General features: G+C 38.3%; 2 protein-coding genes across 5 annotated transcripts in view; one reads left to right on the forward strand and one right to left on the reverse strand.

The window, feature by feature from the left end:
• Nucleotides 1–11,409, reverse strand: part of shc1 (SHC (Src homology 2 domain containing) transforming protein 1) — a 39,662-nt gene extending 28,253 nt beyond the window's left edge. Inside the window, exon 1 of the mRNA XM_084435442.1 lies at nt 11,148–11,409. The gene's annotated coding sequence lies outside the window, so the exon portion shown is untranslated. The remainder of the gene's footprint in view (nt 1–11,147) is intronic.
• Nucleotides 11,410–12,014: 605 nt separating this feature from the next.
• Nucleotides 12,015–24,503, forward strand: flad1 (flavin adenine dinucleotide synthetase 1). 4 transcript variants are annotated; one of them, XM_084435444.1, is made up of 8 exons: nt 12,015–12,730; nt 16,588–16,737; nt 16,887–17,646; nt 17,809–17,956; nt 20,998–21,096; nt 21,574–21,763; nt 23,993–24,066; nt 24,157–24,503. In XM_084435444.1, the coding sequence occupies exons 1-8, from the start codon at nt 12,428–12,430 to the stop codon at nt 24,290–24,292; spliced, it is 1,860 nt and encodes a 619-aa protein (XP_084291570.1). In that variant the 5' UTR covers nt 12,015–12,427; the 3' UTR covers nt 24,293–24,503. The 4 variants fall into 4 exon arrangements, with proteins under 4 accessions (XP_084291570.1, XP_084291572.1, XP_084291573.1 ...); XM_084435446.1 differs by having other exon boundaries at nt 12,339–12,730; nt 16,514–16,737; XM_084435447.1 differs by lacking the exon at nt 12,015–12,730 and adding an exon at nt 13,281–13,669.
• The last annotated feature ends 2,668 nt before the right edge of the window (nt 24,504–27,171 follow it).

Consider the following 27,171-nt stretch of genomic DNA (forward strand, 5'->3'; position numbering starts at 1 on the left):
AATGTTCAATGACTAAACTTCCTGTCGGTTGGGTCTCCGACTAAGTAATAGCATACGGCAAGGTTTGTAAATTAATCCACTGGCTTCAACACAAACTCAGAAGTGGCCGAAATGTGTCAGGTTTTTTGACCAGCCTCCATGCCTCAGGATATGTACGTGCAGGTGTGTTTGGGAACGCTTACCACATACTCCATCGGAAAACACTCTTTTGTGTGCCACTTTTCCTAGGAAGTGCATGTAAACGTATATTAGCATGTTCACACGAAATCACATGACACATCAGCAAAGCCACCAATCACAGCAAGCCTTTGATTAGCCTGAGGGGCAAAATCAAACAAAATAAATATTGGCATTAAAACACTCAGTTGTGTCAGATAAGCGTTTATGCATGATTCAATCCAGGATTATTACAAACAACTTTCTAAATTAGTCGCTCTTCTTTGTAGCACCTGGGAGAAAAACATCACATGGCAGTAAACCGAATTAATTTGAGCCAATTCCCAAGTGCATCTGGCTACAACTGATTTTGTTTGATTGTGCACGCATGCATGTGCGTTCAAGATTAAAATATACTGCCCAAAAAAAGAGAAAAGAACATTAAAGAATGTCCGCGGTCGTGCTCAGACAAACCATGGAATGAAAGGAATGACCAGGCAGGACGGGTAATGGGCATGTATGCTTGTGTCTCCAATACACAGCAGATTGAATCAGTGACAGTGCGCACATGTTCCAGCCTGCTGGGAGTTGGTCAGAGCAGGTAACATTCTTAAAGCAGCCACCCAGAATAGAACTGTTCCTGCGGTAAGTAGTCAATAGCAACTCCTCTGGAACATTTTGTGTTACTTTGGTAACAATACACACACAGTATCAATGATACTGCTCTGCAGAGCGCACAAAACTGAAAAAGCATTGTGGGTGGGGTGCACTTCAAACCCACATTGACACTCTAACAGATGTGAGATGTGGGCAGAGAATGAAAGGCAGCAGACTCATTTGAATACAATAATTTAAAGTTTTTAATTAGTGTACAGAAGATAAAAAAAATAAAAATATTGGATTGGTACTTCTTTTTTTTATTATTATTTTCTGCACATACTGTAATTAGAGCAGGATTAGTATCATAGAGACTTCTGGTTAGAGGCTAGTTTGGTTCATTTTGCAACTTATTCCAGGAAAGAACCACACACCGCCGCCGGCGAAAGAGTCAAAGTGGCCGGAAGTCATTCATTTTCAATGTGAGCCGGCTGCGGGGTCCGGCGAGGGCGGCGTGGCGCGTCTTGGAAAGCGAGAGTGGCGAGAAGAGTTGAAGTCAGGTCAACTTTATGGTAATGAGCTATGAAGCGGTTCGGCGGCAACCGGCGACAACCAATTGGAATGTAGAAGTCCTCCACTTGAGAGGAGTCCAGAGAACACAGTCAAGTAAACTTTGGTTCCGACCACATTAGTTCCCAAGCAAAATAGAGGAGAGGTTGATCATGTGAATTTGATAAGAAGGCGCGCAACACTGTTTATAGGCAACATTTTCACGCTAGAACGCTTGTTTTTCAGTGGGAATGCAAATTAGATTAGCACTTAACCATGACCACAAAAGCCACACGACACAAATGGCTTTTAATTGGTTTATTTCTTAAGCAAACATGTCACTATAATTGTTAAGTTCTTTCCATCGATCAATTTCTTACTTTCACATTTAAAAGATTCCATGAGGTTAACTTATACCCTACTTGGTCAGTCTACACAAATAACGATCAAAATGCTTGTTTGCTTTGCGGCCCATTTAAATAAAGTTTAAAAAAAGATCAAGCATTCGAACTACGTCAGAGCGTCCACGAATCTTTCTATGGCGTCGTTGGCAGGGCGGCGAGAGCGAATTTTGCCGCTCTCGCCGGCGGCGGTGTGAACGCACATGACTAATATGTAAAGCGACTGATCATGGTTTTATTTTTTTTATGTAAAGTTTACACTGATCCAAACCAGGTGTGATGGGACAAGTTTCCAGTAACCAATGATCATTAACAAAAATACAATGAAAACAAAAACTGCGAGTGAACAAGTGAAGTTAACTGAAAACAACTATTAATTGGAAAAACTGAAACCAAGCTAAAATACATTTTCTTGACTTAAAATCTAAGTAGAATAAAAATGGCCACAAATTAATTTTAGTTTTGTTGTTTGAAACGCAAATGTCATGACTTGCTTTCATTAAAGCTGCAGTACAAAATGAACTAAAAAGGTATATTACTGACAATGGTAATTCATTACGGTAAACTAATAATAATGATTTATAATTTGAGCTGTTGGGTTGGATTTCACAGCAAATGTCAGTTTGATGTCAATTGTTTTTGCATGCTTTTTGTTAACTTTTTAATTTTTTTTAATTGTAGTCAGGGAGTCAAAAACAGTGGAAGCCAGTTACAGATATTTGTGCAGTATTTTTTATGCTTTTTCTTTCCTTTTGAAAGGGGGTGAGTTTTGCAAGTTTGGTGATATTTGCACAAAAAAAAAAATCATGTCCTGTAAGCACATGTACAGTACACCATCACACTGTAAACCATCATATTTATTTGCGAAGAAGATCTGAACCGAAGTTCAATAGTCAAATAATCACCAAAACAATGTTCCTCCGCAAGAAATTTGTAGTTTAACGCCTCAAATTGCTATAGAGGCAAATCCAAACAGTCAAATTTAATGATACACTTAAAAACACAAAGAAATCTAATATAAAACATATTACTAACTAACCAAAACTTAGCTATTTGAAAAGGACAAACTAAACCTAAAAATAAAAGAGAAATTCTAAATTTAAAACTATAATAACCCTACAGTGACAAGCAACTTGTCTTACCAGTCCCACAGGTACACAGTTCAGCATCAGCCCGAGGTGGACTGTTGATTTTAGGGGAAGGTGTTCGTGTTTGCATTTCTCTTTCTGGGAGTGGACAGAGGCCCAACATAGCCTGAGTTTTTTCTTCGCAGTCCATAATAACAGGGTTGACCGGAGGACTGAGCTGAAGTACACTGAAGCTCAATGTTTCAGACTTAGCAGCCCATACATGTCCCTGAAACCGCATGTCTTAGTCATTAAAGATTAGGTAAAGACCTAGAGATGCAAGTAATGCCACTTTCTGTCTGACTCACAGCCATATATACCGAACCTGAGTCCTCTGACCCAAGTGTGACCGCTGCGGGATCATGGGAAGACTGGGAATCTAATGCAAATCATGACAAGAGAAAAATTGTCAACTAAAAAAAAAAAACAGAGTTTTCAAGTGAAACAGGAAACCAACATGAAAAGCCCCAGTGAACTTTTACATGTGGTTTCATATTGGTCTTATGATATCTTTTGATTCTCTCAGGCATGCATACTATATGAAAAGCCCATCTTTCTCACACTCACACACAAACACACACACAGGTGTCCTGTTTACTGCGAAGACAGCAAAAATGACATGAAATACTACTTTAACAACATACCAGAACTATTAGCAATCCCAGAAAACACACAATAGTCCCATGGTTCTCGCTGTCACACACTGACACGATTACCAAGATAAATACTGTACATCTATCAATGCACAGCTATGTGACGGCATAAATAAGTCTACAAGATTAAAGCCATTATGGCATGAAATGTGGGAATCTGTCAATGGCTTTTCTGAGTGGACATTAGATTAGCATTCACTCAGGCTTCTAGACTACAGAAGTGTGAGCTATCTATTTTAGGACTCTCTCCCTTCTTCTCTCTTTTCCAAGTACTACTGCAGTCTGTCTTGCTTAAATACACAGTGCTGACACTTCCTCGAACACCAACTTCCACTCTCTTTCAGCAGAAAATAGATCTCAAAAAAACTCACTGTTCTGTTTAGCCAATCTTAAAGAACTGCTAGGTCACACAATACATCTTGTTCTTTTTCACTTTGTGTTTAAGAAACCGCTGTGATCAAACACAAGGACAAACAGTTTCCATAATATACTATGGAGCCCGTAAGTGACATTTGCAGAAAAAAATTCACAAGAAACTTTTGTATGCGAACAGGAAACCTATACGTATCAGAAATGGCAACATGTAAGCACGCAAACTTCTCATTCATATTATTGATTCTAAAAACTAACAGCTGGTTATCAGCACGTTTACTCACCTTAGTTATTGCCTCAATTCATCAGCTGACCTCTACAATGTACACTACCCAATATACCATGCAAAAGTTCGGGTCAGCAATAAGTCTCTTAAGCTTAACAAGGCTGCATTTATTTATGGAAGCTTGTTTCCGCCAATGAATAATAAATAAATAATAATAAAAGCGACTTTTTATCTCACAATTCGGACTTTTTTTCTCACAATTGCGATATATCAAGTCAGAATTGTGACTTTTTTTCTCACAATTGCGAGATATGAAGTCAGAATTGAGAGAAATAAAGTCGCAATTCTGAGAAATAAAGTCGCAATTGCGAGATATGAAGTCAGAATTGCGTGTTATAAAGTCGCAATTCTGAGAAATAAAGTCGCAATTGCGAGATATAAAGTCAGAATTGCGTGTTATAAAGTCGCAATTCTGGGAAATAAAGTCGCAATTGCGAGATATAAGCTATTCTGAGGTAAAACATTTTTTTAAAAAATCTTTTTTTCCCTTAGAATTGGACTTTATATCTCACAATTCTGAGAAAAGATGTCAGAATTGCGAGATATAAACTCGCAATTGCGTGTTATAAAAGTCAGAATTGCGTGATATAAAGTCGCAATTGCGAGAAAAAAAGTCAGAATTCTGACTTTATATCTTGCAATTCTGAGAAATAAAGTCAGAATTGCGAGATGTAAACTCGCAATTGTGAGATAAAAAGTCGCAATTATCTTTTAAAATGTTTTATTTTGTGGCGGAAACAAGCTTCCATATTTATTTGATCAAAAAAAAAACAAAAAAAAACACAGTAATATTGTGAAATATTACAATTCAAAACAACCGTTTTCTACATATTTAAAAATGTCATTTATTCCTGTGATGGCGAAGCTGAATTTTCAGCATTATTACTCAAGTCTTCAGTGTCACATGATCCTTCAAAAATCATTCTAATATGCTGATTTGCTGCTCAACAAACATTTCTTAGTTATTATTCATGTTGAAAACAGTTGTGCTGCTTAATATTTTTATGTAAATCTGATTTGTTTTGGATTCTTTGATTAATACAAAGCTGAAAAGAACAGCATTTATTTTAAACAGAAATATTTTGTCTTTCCTGAAAAAAATATTAGTTTCTTTAAAAAAAAAAAAACACTTACTGAAACCAAAGTTTTGAATATAGTAGATATTTGTAGTTTTCCCATGCACATATGAAAGTTTTTATTTGTGCATGCGCAAAAGTCTCAGGCTTTCTTTCTGCAACTCTTCACCTTTCAGTAAAATGTATGTAAACCCTGAGTGACCAATACAACATTGTGTACACAGTTCAAAAGAATAAATACCAAAGTATGTTTTAATAATATGCTACTTTAAACCTACAAGCACAAATATTGTGGCACTATAACAGATCAAAAGTGGGACTGATCTTAGACCAACCACATGCTAAAACAAGCAACAAAATACATGATTTCAAGTAGGCTAGGTCAAAAATCTCACAAAAAACTCAATCATCCCCGGATCTTTGTCAAAATCTCAATTAGGAAAAACATTTGCAAGCTCACATTACCAAATGCCTAAGCATCAGCGACACAAGTGCAGGATTTGAGAAACAGCTTGCGTGTCTCTCACAGTGGGTATGCCACGTGTGGGTTTACTCAAGAGCGAAACCATTTGGACAAAAGGCCATCGCATCCTGGGGGGGTGGGGGGTTGTGTTAAAAACCATAAGAACCACAAACAGCTCATCAGATCTGAGCAGGATATCGGTGATATCAGAGAAGGTCCCACCACTGGAAGTAGTCAGGGGTCATTGTAACACTCCTCACACACCCACACTTTTACAAAGAATTTTAAAGGGACAGTTCAGGTGAAAATGAACATCGTCATCATTTATTCACCCTTATGTCCTCCTGAGCTGGTATTATTTTCTTTCTTTCATAAAATGTTTGAGCACTGTGTCAGACTGGAAGATTATCAGTGAATGTAACATCTTGAATATGAGTCTGTTCCTCTCACAACGCAATTATAGGGCTTCAGAAGATCTTTTCAGAGCTTTGAAAGTGTGACTAACTATCCACAATAAAGGGCTGGAATGACATTGGGGTGTGTAAATGATAACAAATTTGTAATTTTTGGGTAAAACATTCTTGAATTAGGGATGCTAATGCTTAATCGTCGATCAATTAATTGTCGATAATAATTTAATCGAAAGGTCATCGTTAGAGTGCGTAGTTTTGAGGTGCGTGTGGCTCATGAGCAAAACATGTGCAGCAGACACACATGGAAAAATGAAACATGTGCGCCGTAGTTACCTGTTAAGCCGTCTGCTCTTTAATTGCTCTCGCGGTACTTTGATGTCATATACCGATCGGTCTGCACAGTGCCACTTCAAGCCGAACACATCTAATGTCTTCAAGCCATGCAATGGATTAGGTAGGCTACCCATTCATTTCAAAATATAATTAACCAAGGGTCCAAAAAAACCTACAAACAAGTGATTTTACTGAACATCAGAACTACTTGTGTAAACGCCACAGTAAAAGTACATAGACTAAACAACATGTAATACGATCCTGGTTGGTGTGCGATGATCTTCCAGCGCTGTTTCAGATGTGCACTCCTATTCTAAGGCTCAAGGTAAATCAACACCTGTCAATCTGAGCAATCAAACCAATCCAAGCGCGCTCCAGCTGTAAAACAGTGTCTCTACCCACTACAGCCAACCAACATACCCAAGATCCAGTTTCCATTAGTTGCACTTTCAAATGATGTTGGAATACACTACGCATTGGCTTATGTTGTGTTTGGGTTCATTCGAGACCACCTGCTCTAAATAAAGATACACAATCTACTATGGTCAACTAATATTTCGCAAAGTTACAAGCAAAAATGTGGCGCAAAAGGAGTATACATGGCATCATGTGTATACTGTTTACACGTGTGTTGGCGCCTATTTTTCATACAAATACTTGGTATAGTTTGGTCTCTAACCAAAAACAAATATGCTTGTATTCTGCCAGTTGAGACCTTTTAACAATATATGACAAGTCTATCTGTTATGCACAATGATTTTACAGATCACATTTTCATGTAAAGCACAGTTATTTTTTCAAGCTATGAAAATAGAGCACTTCTAATGACAGCAAATTTAAAAGCCCTATATTTTCTGTAAAGCCAAGCTTCTAAGCCTTAAAATGACACCTATTTTCTGTTGGTTAAGTAACATGATGACTAGTAGTGGTTAAGAGGTTGATTAATGATTATTCATCATTTAAACAATGATCGCTTATGTGAATTTATGTAAACTGACATAAATACAAGGAATTTAGAGGCCTACCATGTAAGATGAGATTCAGTTGATCTTCACTTTCTGGAGTGAAATTTCAAAAACCTGACAATATTGTCACTACCCCCACGACAAAACATGTCAAATAAGCGAGAGACAGGGTGTGACCGCAAGGAGACAAGGTGGTCAGTGAAGAGACAGGCTGACTAATGTGCCAGACATGAAGAGAGACTGGAAAGAACCGTTGGTCTATTTTACTACCTGCTTGTGGATCATAAAGAGTCAGATAACTCTCGCTAATAAACAAACAATGTGGTTGTATCTGTATTGTGTCAGTGGATGAGTGGGTCACATATTTGGTTCACAAATGGAATATTTTTAATATTTTCATAAAAAATAGAGTATTGAATCAAAAATTCTAGATGAAAACAAGAAATTTAAAACCAATTAGTGAAATTTCAAAATGTATAAAAAAAACAATACAAAAAAAACGTATATGCTTTGAGGTGGATGAATTCTGTCCATAAACTACAATACAAAACATTTACAGAATAAATTCCTAGATGTGCATCAGAAAATTATGAGACTAGGAATGCACAATATATCAGTACCAAATTATTTAACAACCAATTTAAAGATCAGCCGATATTGATATTGGATTTTAATTGTATATGCTCATTTCCATTTTTATATTTAGATTACCTTTGCCCTCATCTAATGCTCAATTAAAGTAAATAAAAAATAAAAAAAGACACTAATAATAATTTAAGAACACTGGTAGGCCTAAATGTAACCTTTAGCAGATATCAACATTAAGAACAATACATCAATATATTGAACATTATAGCCTAAATTTACTTTTTTTTTAAAACAATTGATTTCAGAATTTTTTATTTGTTTAGACAAAATGGTATACAGTATCATTGTAATATCTACTATTTGTGGGTTATCGGCCACAACGTAAAAATAACTATAAATTAAAAGTTTACAACTTTGATGGAAACATAGCTAATGTGTATGTGTATGTGTGTGTGTGTGTGTGTGTGTGTTGAAGGCAATAGAGAACATGGTAAGAATTGAACAGGAAATGTCCCCTCCCCACTTTTACGACAACCAATCAAGTGGTGACAAAGTTAAGAAACAAAAGACAATGCATGCTGCTTGACATTTCAACTACATACCACATGTAGAGAATTATCGATGTCTATCGTCCATGTGGCTTCAGTACCTGACCATGTTCCTCTATGTGCAGCTGAACTACTCGCTTTGTTGAAACCAAACCAACATCCTGTTGACTCAAGTGTTGACCACCTACACATCACTGCCACTGTAGTTCTTTTAGGTCTGGCCAAAGTTCTCACCAACCATCTGCACATTGTGCACAACGATATTTTCACAAAGAAACCTTCAGGATCACAACACTGAAGCCTTATGATAGGAGACGGGGAGCAGGCTGGGACAAAGCCATTGCCTTCAGCAGTCACTGAAAGTGGTGAATACTCCTTCAGATATGCCACAGATGAATCTGAAACCCATGGAAAAACCCATTTGACATCCTGCCCAGGGTAAAGGACTAGATCTGGGAACAACTGCACATGTTTAAGCAGTCAACTTGACCAGACAAAATATAATTCTCTGTTGTCTAGCAAACACATGCGTCATCTGGGCCATCGAAAACATAAACTACTCAGTGGGACATTGTGATAGCACAGGAACATGATATCCTGTCGCGTGCTCCTCAGAGAATAGATGGGAAGTTTGGGACAGTGGCTCAAAGTGGCGTATTTCTAAACTTGATATAAATTAGAGGAAGCCAGACAGTGGAAAACATCAATAACATCACAAAAACCAAACACGTATTGGGCCTTATTTATGAAATACAAGCAGAATGAATTGTTCATTAATACATAAAATGTCCCATTTAATCTGGCCTGCTGCCCTACTCTCACTTCATCAATGCAATTCACTGGCCAAACATCATTCAGTATGTAATTATTTATATCAGAAGCAAATTTCTAATGTGTTTGGCTCCATCTTTTAGAAGACTTTCCACAGTTCACAAATTTACAAAGAAGAAGTCTGGAGGAGGCCTCAAAAGGGACAACATAAGAGTTTACTGTGTTTTGATAGATCGGCTCAGAGACACATTACACTCCTCAGAAACAAAAATGACTCTTTTCTGAGCACAGGGTTTTTCATCTGAGATTGAGCAGGTGTGTGTTGATATCAGGCCATCTCAAAGAGTCAATTTAGCAGTAATAATATTCATCCTGCTTCTAATCAGGTGAAATTGTGAGTTATCTAGTGCTTCCTTCACCAGTAAGTGTCATCTGTAGGCAACCTGATAACATATCTACTTAGAAGACTAGAGAAAAAGAGAGAGTTACAAAGAAAGCCTGTCAGTTCATCATAAATCCTGTATGGCTCTGTCATGACACCACCGTCATTCATCCTGCTACAAATATCACGCTCTAGGGGAAAACAAAATCAACTGGTTCTGATTTTGAAGAAATTAACCTTCCGATTACTAAGTTCTTAAATTACAAGTTAATAAATAATCAGTCTTCTCTCACTGAACCCCAAAACAGTCCGTAAAAAGTAATATAAAGGCTCAAAGAGATCCTCGTAAGTTATGCACATGGACATGAAGCAAAATATGACAGAATGAGGCCAGCTGGCCTGTCGATACTGATGTAAGATGAAATAGAGGAGGCCTTCAAGAAAGACTCATCTAGAATACTATTCCATCAGTGACAAAACCACTGACTCAGTTTCCTGAGACTGACATCACAGGCATTGTTTCATAAATGACTGCACAATCTAGATCTCGTATACAGTCCTCAGTCTAATGTCACAGTCAGACATCTGAAACTGATAGGAATACATAGGATCGTCCCTTGTGTTGGACTGAATCATTATTCAGTTGGTCCAAATGTCTGCGACAGCTGCTCATGCAGCAGATAAGAGCTCATGCTGGTGTAGGATTCGCAGCTGGTCAGATCTGTCCATGACAAACGGCCCTAATGTTGAGGACAACTGCTTTTCACAACAAGAGATTATTTATATTAGTATCTGTCACTGTAACAATACAACATAACAGAGGTAGACGGACTATCGGTTTGACCAATATTTTAGATATTAACTTTAATTCTTTTTATTTCGGGTCTAATGATGCCATTTGCTGGTTAATACATGGTTTAGTTTAAGTAAAATGAACCTTTACCTAACTTGCATTTATTTTTAAGATGTGCGTAGCATTTTGCATAAAGATTAGGTGTTAAAATAAAAAAATATATATTGTATACTAAATACCAGAGTAATCTGAGCCACAATAAAACATAATATCGGTGGATTTCTAAAACATAATATGCATACAAGCCTAAATTAAGCAGCCTACTTGATAGCATTTTGTTTCAAGTAGGATACAACTTAACGTTACACTGTCTTGAAAGAAATTGCAACGGATCGATTCTTGAATAGTCCTCATGTGGTCTTACAGTAAGCACGCTGGGTAATAATGAGACAAAACTATCCTCAATGAAGGATATAGAACGGACGATAAATAGAAAGACAGTTAAAACAAAAGTAAAGCGTCAAGTCTGACTCAAAACCTAAGACGCTGTAACAAGTTGAAACTTCTTGATTTCACGAGACACAAGCATTCGAGCTCGTTCCAGTACGGAGCAGTATGGATTCCTGTCCCGCATAAAACAGTCACGATTGTGGTCAACTTTTGCCTGAACTTACCCGCTCGCTTCCTTTCGGCCGCTCGATTCCGGTCCTGCGCTCCGAAGCACTTTTCAGATCAACTCCTGAAAATATCACATTTGAGGAACAAAGTCAGTCCAGATAAAGGGATAAGAACGGGTCTCGCCAGGCTCATTTACACGAATAATGTCATGAAACTTTTCTTTTCGGCTCTGCCTTCCTTTCCTCACCCAGTCTACCCCCCTTTTTCCACGGACCAAAAAAAGTCGCACTTCCGCGATCTGGTGGCTGCTTGTATCATGTGGTTTGTCGTCCACGAGAGCGCCCGCACCTGGTTCTCTCAGCGCGCGCCCTTGACCTGTTTTCTACATTCAGAGACGGCGATTCACAGTTGAAAAAGAATTAAAATGTCCCTAAACAGGGATATGAACTCATTCGTGGACTTTCCCGGGCGTTTATGGTCATTAACTCATTATTGACAAGGAAACTAGCTGTAATTAAATTACGTAGGACGTTAAATAAAACAAATAGGCCTACTTAGTCTATATTAGGCTACTGTTTTATTCGCCGTTTACAAAACACGAAGCGAGTGTGACAACAGTTTAAATGTCTTCAGTTGTATTAAAAAGAAAATAGTATTAGATCTCATCATGTCAATTTAATGTGCAATCTCGAGGATTTTTTAGTAGTCTATTAATGAGATTGTTTAACCAACCAAAGTTCTATATAAAAAAGTAGCCCATAAAAGTGGCCAATATGATCATTCGCTATATGGAAAGTCATGCCAGCATTTTAGTGATGGCTGTGAAGGAGCATTGGTTTAATCTACTGAAGGAATGGACACAGTGTGTTCTTTGTGAACCATATTTGCAGCAGTACTAACTTTTTTTTTTTTTTTTTGAGAACTGAAACTGAATAAACTAGGTCAGGGGTCTTCAGCAGGGGGATTCAATCAATCAATCATGCCCTGCAGTTGACATGATTAAAACATACATTTATAAACAAAAATGAAATAGTTGGTGTGAATAATTCAAAGACTAACTTACGTCAAATGAGACACTCTCGTGTCGTGTCGCCACCTACTGATGTAACATGCAGAAAGCGCTACTGAATAAATCAATGAATCTTTGTGTTGAACCGATTCAAAAGATTCGAATGACTAAAATGATTTAAAATCCCCACCGCTAGAGGGAACCCATTGTTTGAAACTGCTATTTCTCTTTTGGGTTTGAGGACTACAAACTGAACAGCTCTTTTCACAACACAGAAGAAAGAGCACGCAAACTTTATTGGTTGCCCGTGGCGGTGGATTTTTCAAAATGGTGCGCGTGTGTGCTTTTCCTGGATGCTTCAATCAAGAGAAATCCCTGAGACTCCGCCAGTGGGCATCGATGCAGGAGGAAAGTTTGACTTTTCACACATTGCCCCTAAATGATGTAAAGAGATTGAATCGGTGGCTACTCGCTCTTCGTCGAGATAGTGGATCACCCATTCAGTCTGTCCGTGGATTGAGGGTGTGCAGCGAACATTTTTCACCAAACGATTTCAGTGTAGCCAAAGGAAATAAAAGACGACTGAAATCTACAGCTGTACCTAAGCATTTCGTACGACAACGAACTAAGGTAGGTGTGGAAATAAAGATTTAGCATAATCATATGCGTTTCCATGACGACGGGGGAGCATCTCAAGTGGGGTCGACTTACGTTTATGTTTAAAAAAATATGTAATTATAGAGCTTTAAATGTACCTGGTGCAATGGGTGCTACATCATATATTCCCAGCAGTAATGCAGTGCATTTAGTATAGTGTGCGGTATGCGTAGGCTGCCCATATAAGCATGTTACACATATTGTAGGCTACTATTAGAATGACAGAAATCAAACACATGCAACCGCCAGACACATTTTTGTGTCAAAGCTGCTTTTAGTTGGACATATGACTAACTGCAGACGAAAACTGTTGTATTTTCACACAAAAAAAGTTTAGATTTCTGTTTTCAAAGGAACACTTAGCCGCATCGTACAACAACGATTCAATTGTATAAAGAATATCTGCAGATAGTCTGCTTTCACTTCTCGAGGAAGTTCCCGCCCTCTTTGCGCTGAATGGTCTGTTTATTAAGGAAGTAACGCAGCGCCTCGTTTCAATTGGCTAACAAGCATCACGTGACAGGAGGAGCGCAACCAAGTTTTGTTTGCTTACTGATATGTAACTCGCGTGGTTAGGGTGAGTTCTCGTTCGATAGTATTTACAAATCAAGCAACTTTTTAAAAGCAGAATCACGATTCAGCATTATATTTGCGCGGTTTATTAGCTAGTGTCCTTAGCTGGTATCAATGTGTACGGCCGACTTGCTGGTAGCCTTCACGGGACGAACCTGCGGAGCACTTGGGACTTTACTCACATGACCGTGACAGAGGAGACTAACTTTTGGCCAACTGTAATGTTATCATTGATTTTGACACAGTCTTGAATAAGATAAGTGGTTCCTTGAATAGCATTTAGGTGACCACACAATCCGGACTAACGGCAGAATCCCGTTACATGCATTAACATTACAGGTAAGGAGTAAGTTAAACCATTTTGCTAATAAACGTTTGTTTCTCTGCATAGGATAAAGTAGACATTCCTATAATATCCAGCTGCTGTGGGATAACCGTGGGACTCTTAATCGTTAACAATTTATTGTTTTTCTTCATTAGGCATGTGAAGTAATTCTATAGTTATGGCATGCTTGTCAATACAGACAGTGTTTGCAGAAATAGAGCAAGATATAGTTTAAATATAAGCATAGTAGTGACGTAACATTGCTGTTTCTGCTTTAGACTGATGTTGATGTAGAAATATAATGGAAGTGCACTACTGTAGCAGAATTACAGCAGTTATGAGGTGTAAATTGTGTAATGATTTTGTTCTTGATATCTAAGGTAGGGCTGCTCAATTTGCACAACTTTATTATGATAAAATTGCAATTTGCAAATAAAAATGCAGTTGTTTAAAGACCTAGGTTTCCTGTGCATGTTTGTAGGACTGCGAAATTTGGCCAATACACATTTAATAATAATAATAATAATAAGCTTTATTTTATAAAGCGCCTTTAAAAGTGGCTTCTCAAAGCGCTGAACATAAAATCACAATCCTCCAAAAAGCGGTAATTAATAATAACATAAACAGCAAAAATTAATAATAAAAGCTACAATACACCAACCGCAAAGGCATCAACAATCAAATGCATGCTAAAAAAAATAAGTTTTGAGAAGAACTTTAAAAATACCCAAAGTCTGTGCTTCCCTGAGTTCACGCGGTAAAGAGTTCCAAAGGTTTGGAGCATAAACAGAAAAGGCCCTGTCACCCATAGATTTTAGGTGCGTTTGTGGAACAGTTAATAAGTGACACTGTGAAGAGCGTAGTCTACGTGTTGGAGTGTAACTGTTTAGTAAACCAGACAAGTATTGCGGTGCTAAGCCATGTAAAGCCTTATATGTTAACATCATGACCTTAAAGTCAACGCGGAACTTAACCGGTAACCAGTGTAAAGACTTCAAGATTTACAGATAGACTACATTTAATTTATATATCAATATGACAGCAATAATAGTAATAATTGTTATTAGTGATCGAAATATTTAGCAAAACAATAATGGTAGTATTGTAATATTTCACTGTAAAATAGGCAAATTGAGCATTTAAGAAAAATATTACAATAATAATTTTCTATATAGTACAACTGTAAAATTACAATCCTAATATTCATGACTCTTATTTATCTTCTTTTTGTAACTTTAAACCATTAATCTTTTATTTTGATAGAAAACCACAGGGAGTCCTCAGAGCTTCTCTTTTGTTGACAACAGCCAGTTTGTAAGCGTTTCTCATTACAGCTTTGTGAAGGTGGTTGGTGCATGTTAGGTTTACAAATTTACGGTATAAAAGCGAACTAAACTCAGAGCACTTGCAGATAGGAGATCGTGTGGAGCGTCAATTACTGCGACTTGAGATGCTCTGACGCTGAAAACGTTGGATCATGAGCTGCATGCGTGTAAATGAACACAGTGTTGTGCTTCACTCTGAAACATTCAGAGCATATTTATTTAAATGACATTTATTTAAGATATGTTGTGACTTTGGTTTATTTCGATTAATCATGCAGCCCTAAGTTTAAAGAAAATCAGTTTTCTTATTTGTTTTATTAACGGTATCTAGGGCTGGGCGATATGACGATATATATCGTCTGGACGATAGAAAATGTCTATCGTTTTATATAAGGCTCTATCGTTTACGCCACGATAAGGCGTTTTACGGCAGAATTAACCTCACGGCATGCCCATGCACGCTGCAATACATAAACAAACATGGAGGAAGACGGTAGTAGACGCGGTTCAGACCAGGGTAAGTTAATTCTCAACTAGATGACCAGCCAACCCAACCCGTTAGTAGCTCCACAACAGCGCGCATCTGTGCATTCATTCATTCACACACACACACACACACACACACACACACACACACAGAGAGAGAGAAACGCGATTCATATTTAAACAGTCTTTTTGCGTGTACAGATTGCGATTAGAACAAAGCAAATATAGAACTGACCTATTCCTCAACCGGATCCGTTGCTCCTCAAAATGAAAACGAGGTGAACCTGAAAGTGAACATATCCAACTGATTGTGGGTGTTCACTGTCACAGGTTTGCGTGGATTGCCTCATTTTATTTGCTTTTGAATAGCGCGCGCTCTCCGTAATTAAGATCAAAGTCAACAGAATATTTTGAATCTCTTTTGCACTTATAAGAAAAAGAAAAAAACCTATCGCGCCGGCGCGATTGTCGAACCCAGGGGGTTAAAAAATAGATTTTCGCCAAAAATCCTCTTTGGCTCAGCGGCTGCCATGATAAACAACGTTAGCCTACCGGTGACTGAATTCTCACGTCACGTGCGAGTCAAGAGCGAAGTGATTGACATGACCAGGCTACTGTAGCTATGGCTTGGATTCGTTAGCAAACATTGCCCCCCTGTGGTATTTGCATGTTACTATCACAAGCATAATGTTGTGGCCTGCCCAGAAAAACATTGGTTCTAATAATTATTTACCTCCGCCAACAGCGAGACCGGCCAATGTTAGAGACCCGGCCGGTAATGGAATACAGGCCAATATTAGAGGATTTACGGTAGACTATTCATGAACTGAATTAACAGAAAAATTGCTATATCGTTATGTATATCGTTATCGGGATATCAAATGAGCTATATCGGGATATGAAATTTTGGCCATATCGCCCAGCCCTAACGGTATCTCTCGGTTTAATGTTTTCCTGAAGTCAAACACTGTAATTTGTGGATTCAGAAGAGTAGAAGAGTCAGAAGAGTAGTATTATTGCTCAGACCTTTGTGCTTGTTCCCAACAGACCATCTCCTTCTGTCTCTTCTTTTTTCTTTCACTGCCTTTCTCCTGTCATCATTTTCGGCTTAAATGCTGCAGGCATTGCCTAAGATTAGGAGAGCAGTTAAGAGGGTTCAGCAAATCGGAGCCCAAATCATCCCAATGGCTCAGAACTGCAATGCATCCTCCGCGAAGAAAGATGGCGCTGTCACAGCAGCTATTCTCATCATAGGAGATGAGATCCTCAAGGTAAATTACCATTTATTTTTATAATAGTCACAATTAACCCTTTGTCCTGTATGGAAGGTTTCCACATTTTAAGCAGAAATTAAACTCTTTTAGAATTGCTTAAAAAGCAATATGTTAAAAAACTTTTGGTTTATGTGCTTACTTTGCAGGGTCACACTGTCGACACTAACAGTGCCTTCCTGTGCCGTGGACTTCGCAAGCTTGGTGTCACCATAGAGCGCATCACTGTGGTACCTGACGTCCAGGAAGTCATTGCTAAAGAAGTGGCCCAGCTTTCGTCCTCCGTTACTCACCTCATCACATCCGGTGGCATCGGTCCCACTCATGACGATGTCACTTTTGAAAGTGTTGCTATGGCATTTGACGAAGGTCTGCATGCCCACCCTGAACTGACAAAGCTAGTGGAGGGATTCTTTGGCACGGTCACTCCTGACAGCGCCCCCATGAAACTTGCCATGGTCCCCATTTCTGCCAAACTCAATTTTGGCGTAGACCCTCTGACAGGCCAGCGAAATCGCTTCCCTCTAGTCAGTGTCCGCAACGTATACATATTTCCCGGCATCCCCTCTTTGCTGGAACGGTCGTTCAATGGACTTACCCATCTGTTTTCAGGTTCTGGTATCACCTTTCACACCCGTGAGGTGTTTGTGGATGCGGATGAGACTGAGATCGCCCCGAGTCTCACAAAACTGCAGGCTGGTTGGGGGAAGCGTGTCTCTCTGGGCTCTTACCCAGACTGGCTTAGTAATTATCATCGTGTCCGACTGGTTCTGGACTCGGACAGTGCGGAGGAGGTGGAACGGGCACGAACTCAACTGATAGAAGAGCTACCTAAAGGATCTGTGGTTCCTCTCATCACTGACTCGGTGTCAGTCGCAACTGAAGAGGTGTACTCACTCTCAAAAAGTGGTAAGCTTCTTTCTAACCATATCTAGGAGCTGTTGTTGGTCCGTTACATGTGTTTGATCTTGACCACCAGTTTACGTCTCCTAAATCAGTTGAGAATAACCTTGTTAAACGTGTGAAATTACCTAGCTGTAAGAGAATATTCTATCATTAAATATCTGACAGAGACACTGCTGGGGAAGAAAGTAGCTGCAGCATTGGGGACCATTGAGATGGCGCTGGATAAATATTCTGCTGATGAGCTCTGTGTTGGCTTCAACGGTGGCAAGGACTGCACAGCTCTACTGCATTTATATTATGCTGCTCTAAAACGGTAAGAGAGGCTAAATTAAAGACAATGGGTTAACAAAAAGGAGCTTGTGGGCTGAATTAAATTACGGTTGGCAAAATAAATGTATTTGAGACAAAATATTACAGACAGCTGTACAAGCCTCTACTACGAGCTCTCATGCTTGCGGTTGCCAGATTTCAAAGGCTTAAAATCCCCCAATCAGAGCTTTTCTCTTAAAAGGATACATTTTCTGCTAGGTGTTTCACTTAATCTTTGCAATCTGGCAGCCATGCACATGCGCTCTCTCTACGCTACGAAAGCGCTGTGATGTGAAAACACAGACAAACAAGTAGCCTAAGCTGGAGTTCAGCGATCTTCGTTGAGATATTTTGCTTAAATGAGTGTCGTTCAGTCAGTCTGTGTTCCTTCACAAGCCGCTTGCACTGTTTGCTGCGATCAAACCTTCTCGGTGATGAACTGTAATAAATCCAAACATGGACTATATTTCCGATTGTTGATGATGAATAAATGCACTTATGCAATGTCTATGTGACAATAGTCTTGTATGCTGTTGTTTTAAAGGTAAAACATTAATGTAATTTGGAATTATTTAATTACTATTAGGAATTTAGCTAATTTAGGCGTGTTTTAATTTTTGAGAAGTTTCTTGTTTTGCCTGTTTTCATAATGTAGAGTGTGTTTAATTTAAATAAATAGTCTATAATAAATCAGGAAACTAGATGAGGTAAAATAAACCATTAGTATGAGTTGACATTCTCTTGATTTGTGCTTATGTGAAAGAATGCACTAATTCTGATTAAACGTAAAAATAATATAAATAATTATAATTTTGAGCAAAATATTAATCTGGATTATCAATTTAACTATTATGCAGCAAGACGAAAGTTTTTACTGACTAAAACTAAAAGGGCTGGGCATTTAGTCGATTAATACTTGAAAAAAACATGACAAGGTTGACTAAATATGATTAAAAAAAAACTAAAGACTAGAACTCAATTAAAAAATAGCTGACAAAATTAACTAATTAACAAATTTGTACAACTTATTTGTACACTTCAAGTACAGTTGATGTTAAAATGTCATTAATAAACAATACATATATATACATTTTTTTTTAATAAATAATAAAACATCAAACCAATTGGCATTGGTTTTAAAGTGATAATTTAAACATTTTACTTAATTTACTTTGTTGTTACAAACCTGTATGACTTTCCTTATTCTGTTGAACTCAAAAGATATTATAAAGATATATTTCCTTTTTATTAAAAGTCAATGGGGTCCAGAACAACAGTGGACCACCCTGACTTGAATTACATAGACAACAAATTGATTTTCATTGATTTTCATTTTGGGGTGAACTATTTCTTAAGATAAGCATACCTTCCAAATCTTTTTACATAAATAGATATACTTTTTGAAATTAAGACGGGTATAGAGTAGTGCAGGTATGTTCCCTTGAGATTTTCCTATGGGGTTTTTATATTGATGAGTAAAATAGAGTCTGTGGTAAAGATAACTTGATGATACTTTGACATTTTATTCTACAATGTAAATTATACACCAATACCGAAAATGTCATTTTTTTTTAATGTTATTAAAGGTGCATTGCGCAACATTTCATGTTAAAAATACCCGTTTTTCGAACCCATACATGCTTAAACAATTGCCTGATGGGCTGAATGAGCCCTTCTATGATCACTGCGATTGCCTCTATAATCCTGTACAGTAAAATAAATAAGAGGGATTCGGGTCGGAATCGACTGGGCGTGACGTCATGCGCGTTCACGCTCACCTGGCTATGTCTGGCAGGTTTGTGTATTCGCCGCCATTATCCGCATCAGCGAAGACAACTCAAGCGACTTTTGCAAAAGTAGAAGATGGATTCAAAGAGACCGGCTTCTAGTTCATCCCAAACCCCAACGCAAACTCCACGTAACCGCTTGCACAACTCTGGTTGCAGTTTCGCGTGTCGCCAGAAGGGGGCATAGTTCTGCAAAAACTCAGAGACTTGCGCAATGCACCTTTAATGTTATGTTCATTTTTGAAAATTATGTTTTCAATAAGTAACTAGATAAGACAGTGTGAGTGTGTGCGGTTTAGAGCAAAGCATCAAAATATCATCAAGTTATCTTTACCACATCTTTACTCATAAATAAAAAAAACATTATAAAAGCCCATAGGAAAATCTTGAAAGAACCAGCGGCGAATCAGCCTTCCGGGTTCTGACGTCATACCTGCACCACTGGTCTGGTTGTCGAACATTAGCAATTATCACCATATCCGTAGTTAATGTGATGAATTATACCTGCAGTTATTCTGCTGAGACACCTGTGTGAATTTGAGGAGAACTGACTTCATAAATCCACTAATAATCACCTTAAATGTGTAATAATGGCTCAGAACAATAATATATGACCAAAGGCCTAGCATCAATTGTTTGCAGATTTCATGTGGTTTGATATTTTGTATGTATGCATGCAGTGAATTCAGTGTAGCTTAAGGGTCCAAATACTTTTTAGGGCACCATGGCCCGGTTTCACAGACAGGGCTTAGACTAAGCCAGGATTAGACCATAGATCAATTAGGACATTTAAGTAATTTTTATAAACATGCTTAGAAAAAAACATTACCGATGTGCATCTTAAAACTAAAAAGGCACTGATATATTTTTAAGATCAGTCAGTGCAAGTTTATTTCAGTGGAAACAGCTCAGACTTACATTTTAGTCTAGGACTAGTCTTAAGCCCTGTCTGTGAAACCAGGGGTAAATGTATTTAGAAATGCTGTGTTGGATTTTAAGTCCAAGCTTAATTAGCAAATGTCTTTTTTAAAGAAACAGCATGGACTTGCTGAAGTTTCACAGATATCCAAAGCTCACGCTGAGCTAATTTCAGTGTTTACTGGCACTTTCACCAGACTCGCACTAGGACACAGCAGGCTGTGCTCATGCCTTGGTTACATGAGCTTTACTATATCACATGAAAGCGTCAGTACATTAGTTTGAAGAATTCAGATGATATGGTTTAACTTTTTTTTTTCTCTCTCTCTGTCTTTCTCAGGCGGTATCCAGATGGTAAAGACAGGTTGAAAGCTCTGTACATTCGAATTGTCTCTCCTTTTCCAGAAATGGAGAGGTTTTTGCAAGATACAATTAAAAGGTAAGACAAGGTGCCTTTTGAAAATAAAATGAAATGGGTACTGCAATGATTTAAAGGAGAAAATCTGGAACGGTTTTCTTTCCTCCCGAGTAGGTAAATCACAGACTGGTGCCTCTGGCATCTCTCCCGGAATCTACTCTGACAAAATTTCTGAACTGTGACGTTTTCCATACAGGCTTTGAGCACTTAAGATATGTGTTACTGATGTTAGAATCACCAGCTTGTTTATCCACATGTATAAAATGGGATCTGGCACCAGTCAGTCTCAAGTTCAATTCACTTGTGAGAGAGACATTAAAAGCGAGAAGTGCCATCTGCAAACCGTAACAGTCTCTGTGCTGCCGCTGACAAACCAGCTGCGGTCTGTTACTTAACCACGATGAGTTGAACATGGATCCAGCCTCATTAATTCATCAGTGTCAATCAAAGCTCCATAGGTGTAATTATCTGGCACATCTCTTCCTCTCTCTTCTGTAGATATGACCTGGAGCTGATCTCGGTGGAGGGCAGTATTCGACAGGCTCTGAATGAGGTCCAGGAAAGGAGGCCGGATTTACGGGCCGTCCTGATGGGAACAAGACGGACCGACCCTTATTCGCAGACGCTGACACCCCTATGTCCCACAGACCCAGGCTGGCCTGATTACATGAGGGTCAACCCACTGCTGGTGAGGGGTTGGGGGGGATATATACACACTCACACACTACCGTTCAAATGTTTGGGGTCGATAAGATTTTTTTAATGTTTTTGAAAGAAGTCACTTGTACTCATTAAGGCTGCATTTATTTGATCAAAAATAGTTAAAACAGTAATATTGTGAAATGTTATTACAATTTAAAATAAATGTTTTCTGTTGTGAAATATATTGTGACGGCAAAGCTGAATTTTCAGGAGCTATTACTGTAGACTTCAGTGTAGCATGGAGCTTAAAGGAGTCATAATGTTGTTTTAACTTTGGTACCCAATGCTCTATTATAGTCTTTCAGGCACTTCTAAAAAAGAAAAGTGGAAAAAAAATCAACACAGAGCCCCTCAGACCCTTATTTCTAAAGGCATTATTGTCTCGCGAGATCTGATGCGATGTTTTGGCTGTCGTGGACGGTCATTATAATAATGCAAATGAGGGGCGCGTTGATTGGTTGCAGGAAGGAGGGGGGTTGAGCATCATTACAAACTGACATGGCGCAAGTTGTCAGAACCCGACCCGGCCGCGACATATGGGATTCAACCGTACATGTTTGAGCCGGACTCTGAACCAGAGCTGGAAAGGGAAGATGTAGAGTTGTTGGATGCACGTCGTCTACATCAAGATGTCTCTGAATGGTAAAGACAATCATTTTGACTGAGACATACATTAACATCAGTTCGAGCAAAAACGTGTGTTGCTATTTTCTCCCACATAAATTTACCTTTTATTTAATGTAGATTACATTAACGGAGATGTAGTTTTTTTTTTTTTTATCAGCTTACAGTGGTTTTGAGATTTTTACTATCATGTGGTGTTTTTGCCTTGTTTCACGTTGTGGTTATTTAGACATTCAATATGTTTCTTCTTTAGACATGCAACGTGATGTTATACTTGCATTAAAACAGTTTTAGCCACTGAGCATGGACTCCTGTACCGTCACTACTGTAGCTGCTAGTGTAAAACAAAGTGGAAAGATGTGGCTAGCATTCGTAGAGTCCATTCCCCGTGTTTACCTCGAAGGTAACGTTACATACAATAGCCGCATTAGCAGTTAGCTGCTATTTGTTAACCACAGTAGAGCAAAAAAAACACAGTCTTACCTTTTCAATTTCTGGCAAGTCCCTGATGGTTGGGATGGCACCTTTTCCCAAACGGAGCTTCGAGGCCAAGGTCGCCTGATATTGCCCCAAATTTGTAAATGATTCCGGTGTAAAATGTTTAGCACACACACCTAACGATACGCCACTTGAAAGAGTTGTTGGGACAGCGTCATTAAAAATGAATTTCCTCCACTGTTCCCTGATAGTTTCGTCCGTTTTTGGTAGATAAAACACATTTGCATGTTGTTTGTGGCAGTCAACCACAGAGCATCTCAAGTGTAGGCTACACTCGGTTTCTCCATCTTTCTCGAGTCGACTAAACTGAATCTGAGGGGGAGAGGGGCGGGCTTCCCGCGGCATAGGTTTGCGGTGTCCATATTTGGTATATCCTCCCCCGTCTTGACGTCAAGAGGGGGAAGAAATCAAAATCTCGTTTTTTCGTGCGCGTGCACGTGGCCTATTTTACAAACCCTGAGGTAAACAAACGCTTCACTTTTAAATATCGGCTTCCCGGCCAGTGTACAATCATTATGCAATCATAACATACATTGATTCTCGTGGAAAAGTGAAATTTCTACATTATGACTCCTTTAAGAAACATTTATTATTAACAATGTTGAAAAAGGTTGTGCTGCTTAATGTTTTTTGTTTGTTTAATTTCTTTCAAAAAATCTAACTGATACCAAACTTTTGAACAGTAGTGTATAGATAAAAAAAAAAAGTTTTAAATAATATAATAATCACTTAAAAAGGTATAATACACATGTATAACCACACAGAGACAAACAGACAAAAAGAAAACTGAAAGGTTTTAACCCATCTTCCCTCCTTTCCTGTCGTCTCTAAACTGACTTCACAGTCAGTAAATCACTGTCATGTCTTCCACTCACTCTCATGTAAGCTGGCAGCAGAAACAGCCAAGAAATAGTAAATGATGATGAATGAGGCTCTCCAAGATCATTACGCAGCGGCTCCATCATCCTAATCAGCGGTGCTTATGTAAAAGACACGGCAGTACAGCATGTTCTTAGAATTACAAATGACCCCGTATCGGTGTAACTTATGTTACATTTAGATGTTTGCGTCACCATCTCTTCTCGTTCTGTAGGAATGGACGTATCATGACATCTGGGAGTTCCTGAGAACCCTGTATGTGCCCTACTGTATTCTGTATGACAAAGGGTGAGATGCTTCTATTCACAGTCAGTCTTCACTCTGTAAATGAGATTATCTTCCTGGTTTTGCTTATGCCCTTATCTTTCTTCCTCATAGATACACTTCTTTAGGCAGTATGGATAACTCATGCAGGAATCCATCTCTTAAAGAGGTGGACGAGAAAGGTCTGACCCGCTACAAACCGGCCTACAAGCTGGAAAATGAGGAGGAGGAACGCAACTCCAGGGCATGACTGACTTCTCTAAACAAACTCATCTTTATATTTTAAGAAGACACAATGTACGACTGAAGACATTTTGAAGAAGGAACAGAATCTGAAATTCTTTCAGATACAGACTTCTTGAAAAAGCTGTAGTTTGTGTATAGAGTGTCCGTCCACTGATGTAGCTGTAGGAAAGCGATGTCACTATGCTGTATTTAAGATTTATTAAAACAGTAACAAAGTGTCTTGTTGTTTTCTTTTCTTAAAAAAAAAAAATTAATTTCTGGTATTATCAGTGGACACCATCATGATTTGTGTTTTGTAACTTACCTTTGAGAAAAGAGAGTAACCGCCCGACCGGCCTGACGCAGCCCGAGTTAATGAAATGCAATGGCGGTTTCCGGCCTCACGGGTGCGATATAGTCACGTTGTACAATTAAAATGGTGATTACAATAAAACGATATCCAGGCCAGATTTAATCCAAGACTATTGATCTTCTCCCCCACCTGGAAATCAGTCAGCGGTCTGGCAACGAGAATCGATGCTCGTTTACGGACGCGCGGGCTGTAACACATCTGATTATCAGCAGCAACACCTTCATCATCTTTATGTCCATGCGCTACTTGTTACAGATATATAAAGATGATGATGATGGTGCTGCTGCTGCTGCTGGTGGTAATAATCAGATGTGTAAACTACCTTTAAGCTTTTTTATTTTTGGACTGTTCACTTAGTTAAATCTTTATTTGTTTTATAAACAAACATTTAATTGAAAAAGACTGGCTGCTAGTTTAATGTTCGACTCAATATGATCATAAGTCAGTCGTTTTCATATCAGAGGACAGATGAGATGGAGCTGCTTCAGAACAGAGAGGGTGAGACAGGAAGAAGCAGTAGCATATTACAGGTAACGTTAGGTTGTGTGCTGTATAAGGGCCAGGTGATTTTGATTTGTTGGTGATAAAACGGAAGAAGTGTAGCCTACATGATAAATAGTGAATGCAGTTTGAATATTATCAAATAAAATGTTCTTCTTGTTGTAGGAGCCAAAGTATGTTTAGAATATTTTGTTGACATGGTCACATCATCACTTGGGTGTGGTTTCATATTAATAACCTGCTCATTTGTGTGGTGGGAGAGAAACAGGAGTCAAAATTATTTCCTGGATTTGGTATCACCATAGTCTCTAAATATAGGCTATGTATGCAGGAAATGGGATTCAAATCGAAATAGTATAGCCTACTTACTATTAGTAAGTATACTATACACTAGTATACTTTTTGATTTCTTTTAAAAAGTGAAGTAAAAAATAAAACATTTATTTTATATTCTATTTTTCATGAAACTTTATATAAAAAAAAATGTGTCCCGCATTTTCATGTCACTATCTCATAGCCTCTCTTTCAATATAGATCATTTTGAGGGAAATGTTCAGAATTCTGAAAATCTGTGTGACTTTAAGGAACGTCACTACCAAACACCTGCAATTTTTCTGCAATTAAGTAAACTTTTGTGGGTGTTATTCCATAAAATTTAGTTTTTATATGTGTACAACTATTCAGAACTGTGCTAGGTAACCATGCTGGTTATCATCTTTGAACTAGGTTCAAAAATATCTAAAATTGTCACTACCGAAACAGTCACTACTGAAACATGTGGTGAAGTTTCGGTTGTGACATCATGGTTTTTTGAGTGTATTCAATAAAATTTAGTTTTAGTTTGTGTAGCCTACAACAATTCAGGACTGTGCTAACCATGTGCTGGTTAGCATCTTTGAGTTAGGCTCAAAAGTATCTAAAATTGTCACGCCCTAAACAGTCATGACCGAATTTTATTTTCCCCATTTATTTCAGGGAAATAAACAAAATTTTAGTACAGTTATGCAAATCATTAGTATTGTAAGCCCATCTAAATCGGTCCAATGGACTACTTGCACAACTACTTCTGCGTTCTAGTTAGTACATATCGGGAGTTTCCGGGGTTGTACCAAAACGTTCAGCGCACCTACAGTACATACATGAGAATGCAGATTATCACTATGTTTTATGGCTGCCATTTGATTCAAACAATCAAAAATGATCTCTGTATTACTTATCTTGAGCCTGCTCAAATGTTCCTATAAATATGTTTTATTTCCACCTGTGCATTCTGAATAATAAATAGGCTAAATATATTTATCCACTAAGCTGCAGCAGTCCTATAGCTATAGCTCGTCTTCTCATTAAGAGTTTTTTTTTTTTGACATTCCCTGTTGGGTTTACATTTTTAAATGAAATTGACTATTAAAAGGATAAGTCCGATAAGTTTTGAAAATTCTGCACATAGTTAACATCAGAATATACCTTCTTCTGTCAATAAAAACGGCCACATTTTTAAATCTTATTGCGGACTCTCATTTTAGGTGGCATTTGTTCAACTCATTGACCACAGTAGCCTACATTGAAAGTAAACATAACCGGAAATAAGTGAGATGTACTATTTCCAAACGGAAGTGCGTCACGAAGCTCAGTGCAAGTGGTCCATGGCGGTCTCCAATAGAACGGGTGAAGGTCCATGCGTTACTGTCTTTCCGCGTGGCAAAATAATTGAATTCCATTCAAGCTTTTATCTGACTCCATTTTATAAAGACCTTGAATTTAGGTTAGATTGCCAATTGGTTATTGGTCAATTATATAATAGTTTAGCAATACATTTGATTGTTCTATTTAACTCTTTACTTTATATTTTACACGTTCATTAGGAAGCTATGTTGCTCAGAGGGTCTCGCGCCGGCCGTTTACGCGGATCTCACGACCACAAACGCGCCAGTCTGATAGATAACCAGAGGTTAAGGCAGTTCAACAATGCCGCGTATACACGCTTGCTATTGTTAAAAAGTACCCATGTAGCCCCCTACAGTCGCCCATAA

This window comes from Rutilus rutilus, assembly GCF_951802725.1.
Source record: "Rutilus rutilus genome assembly, chromosome: 17".
NCBI lineage: Eukaryota > Metazoa > Chordata > Actinopteri > Cypriniformes > Leuciscidae > Rutilus > Rutilus rutilus.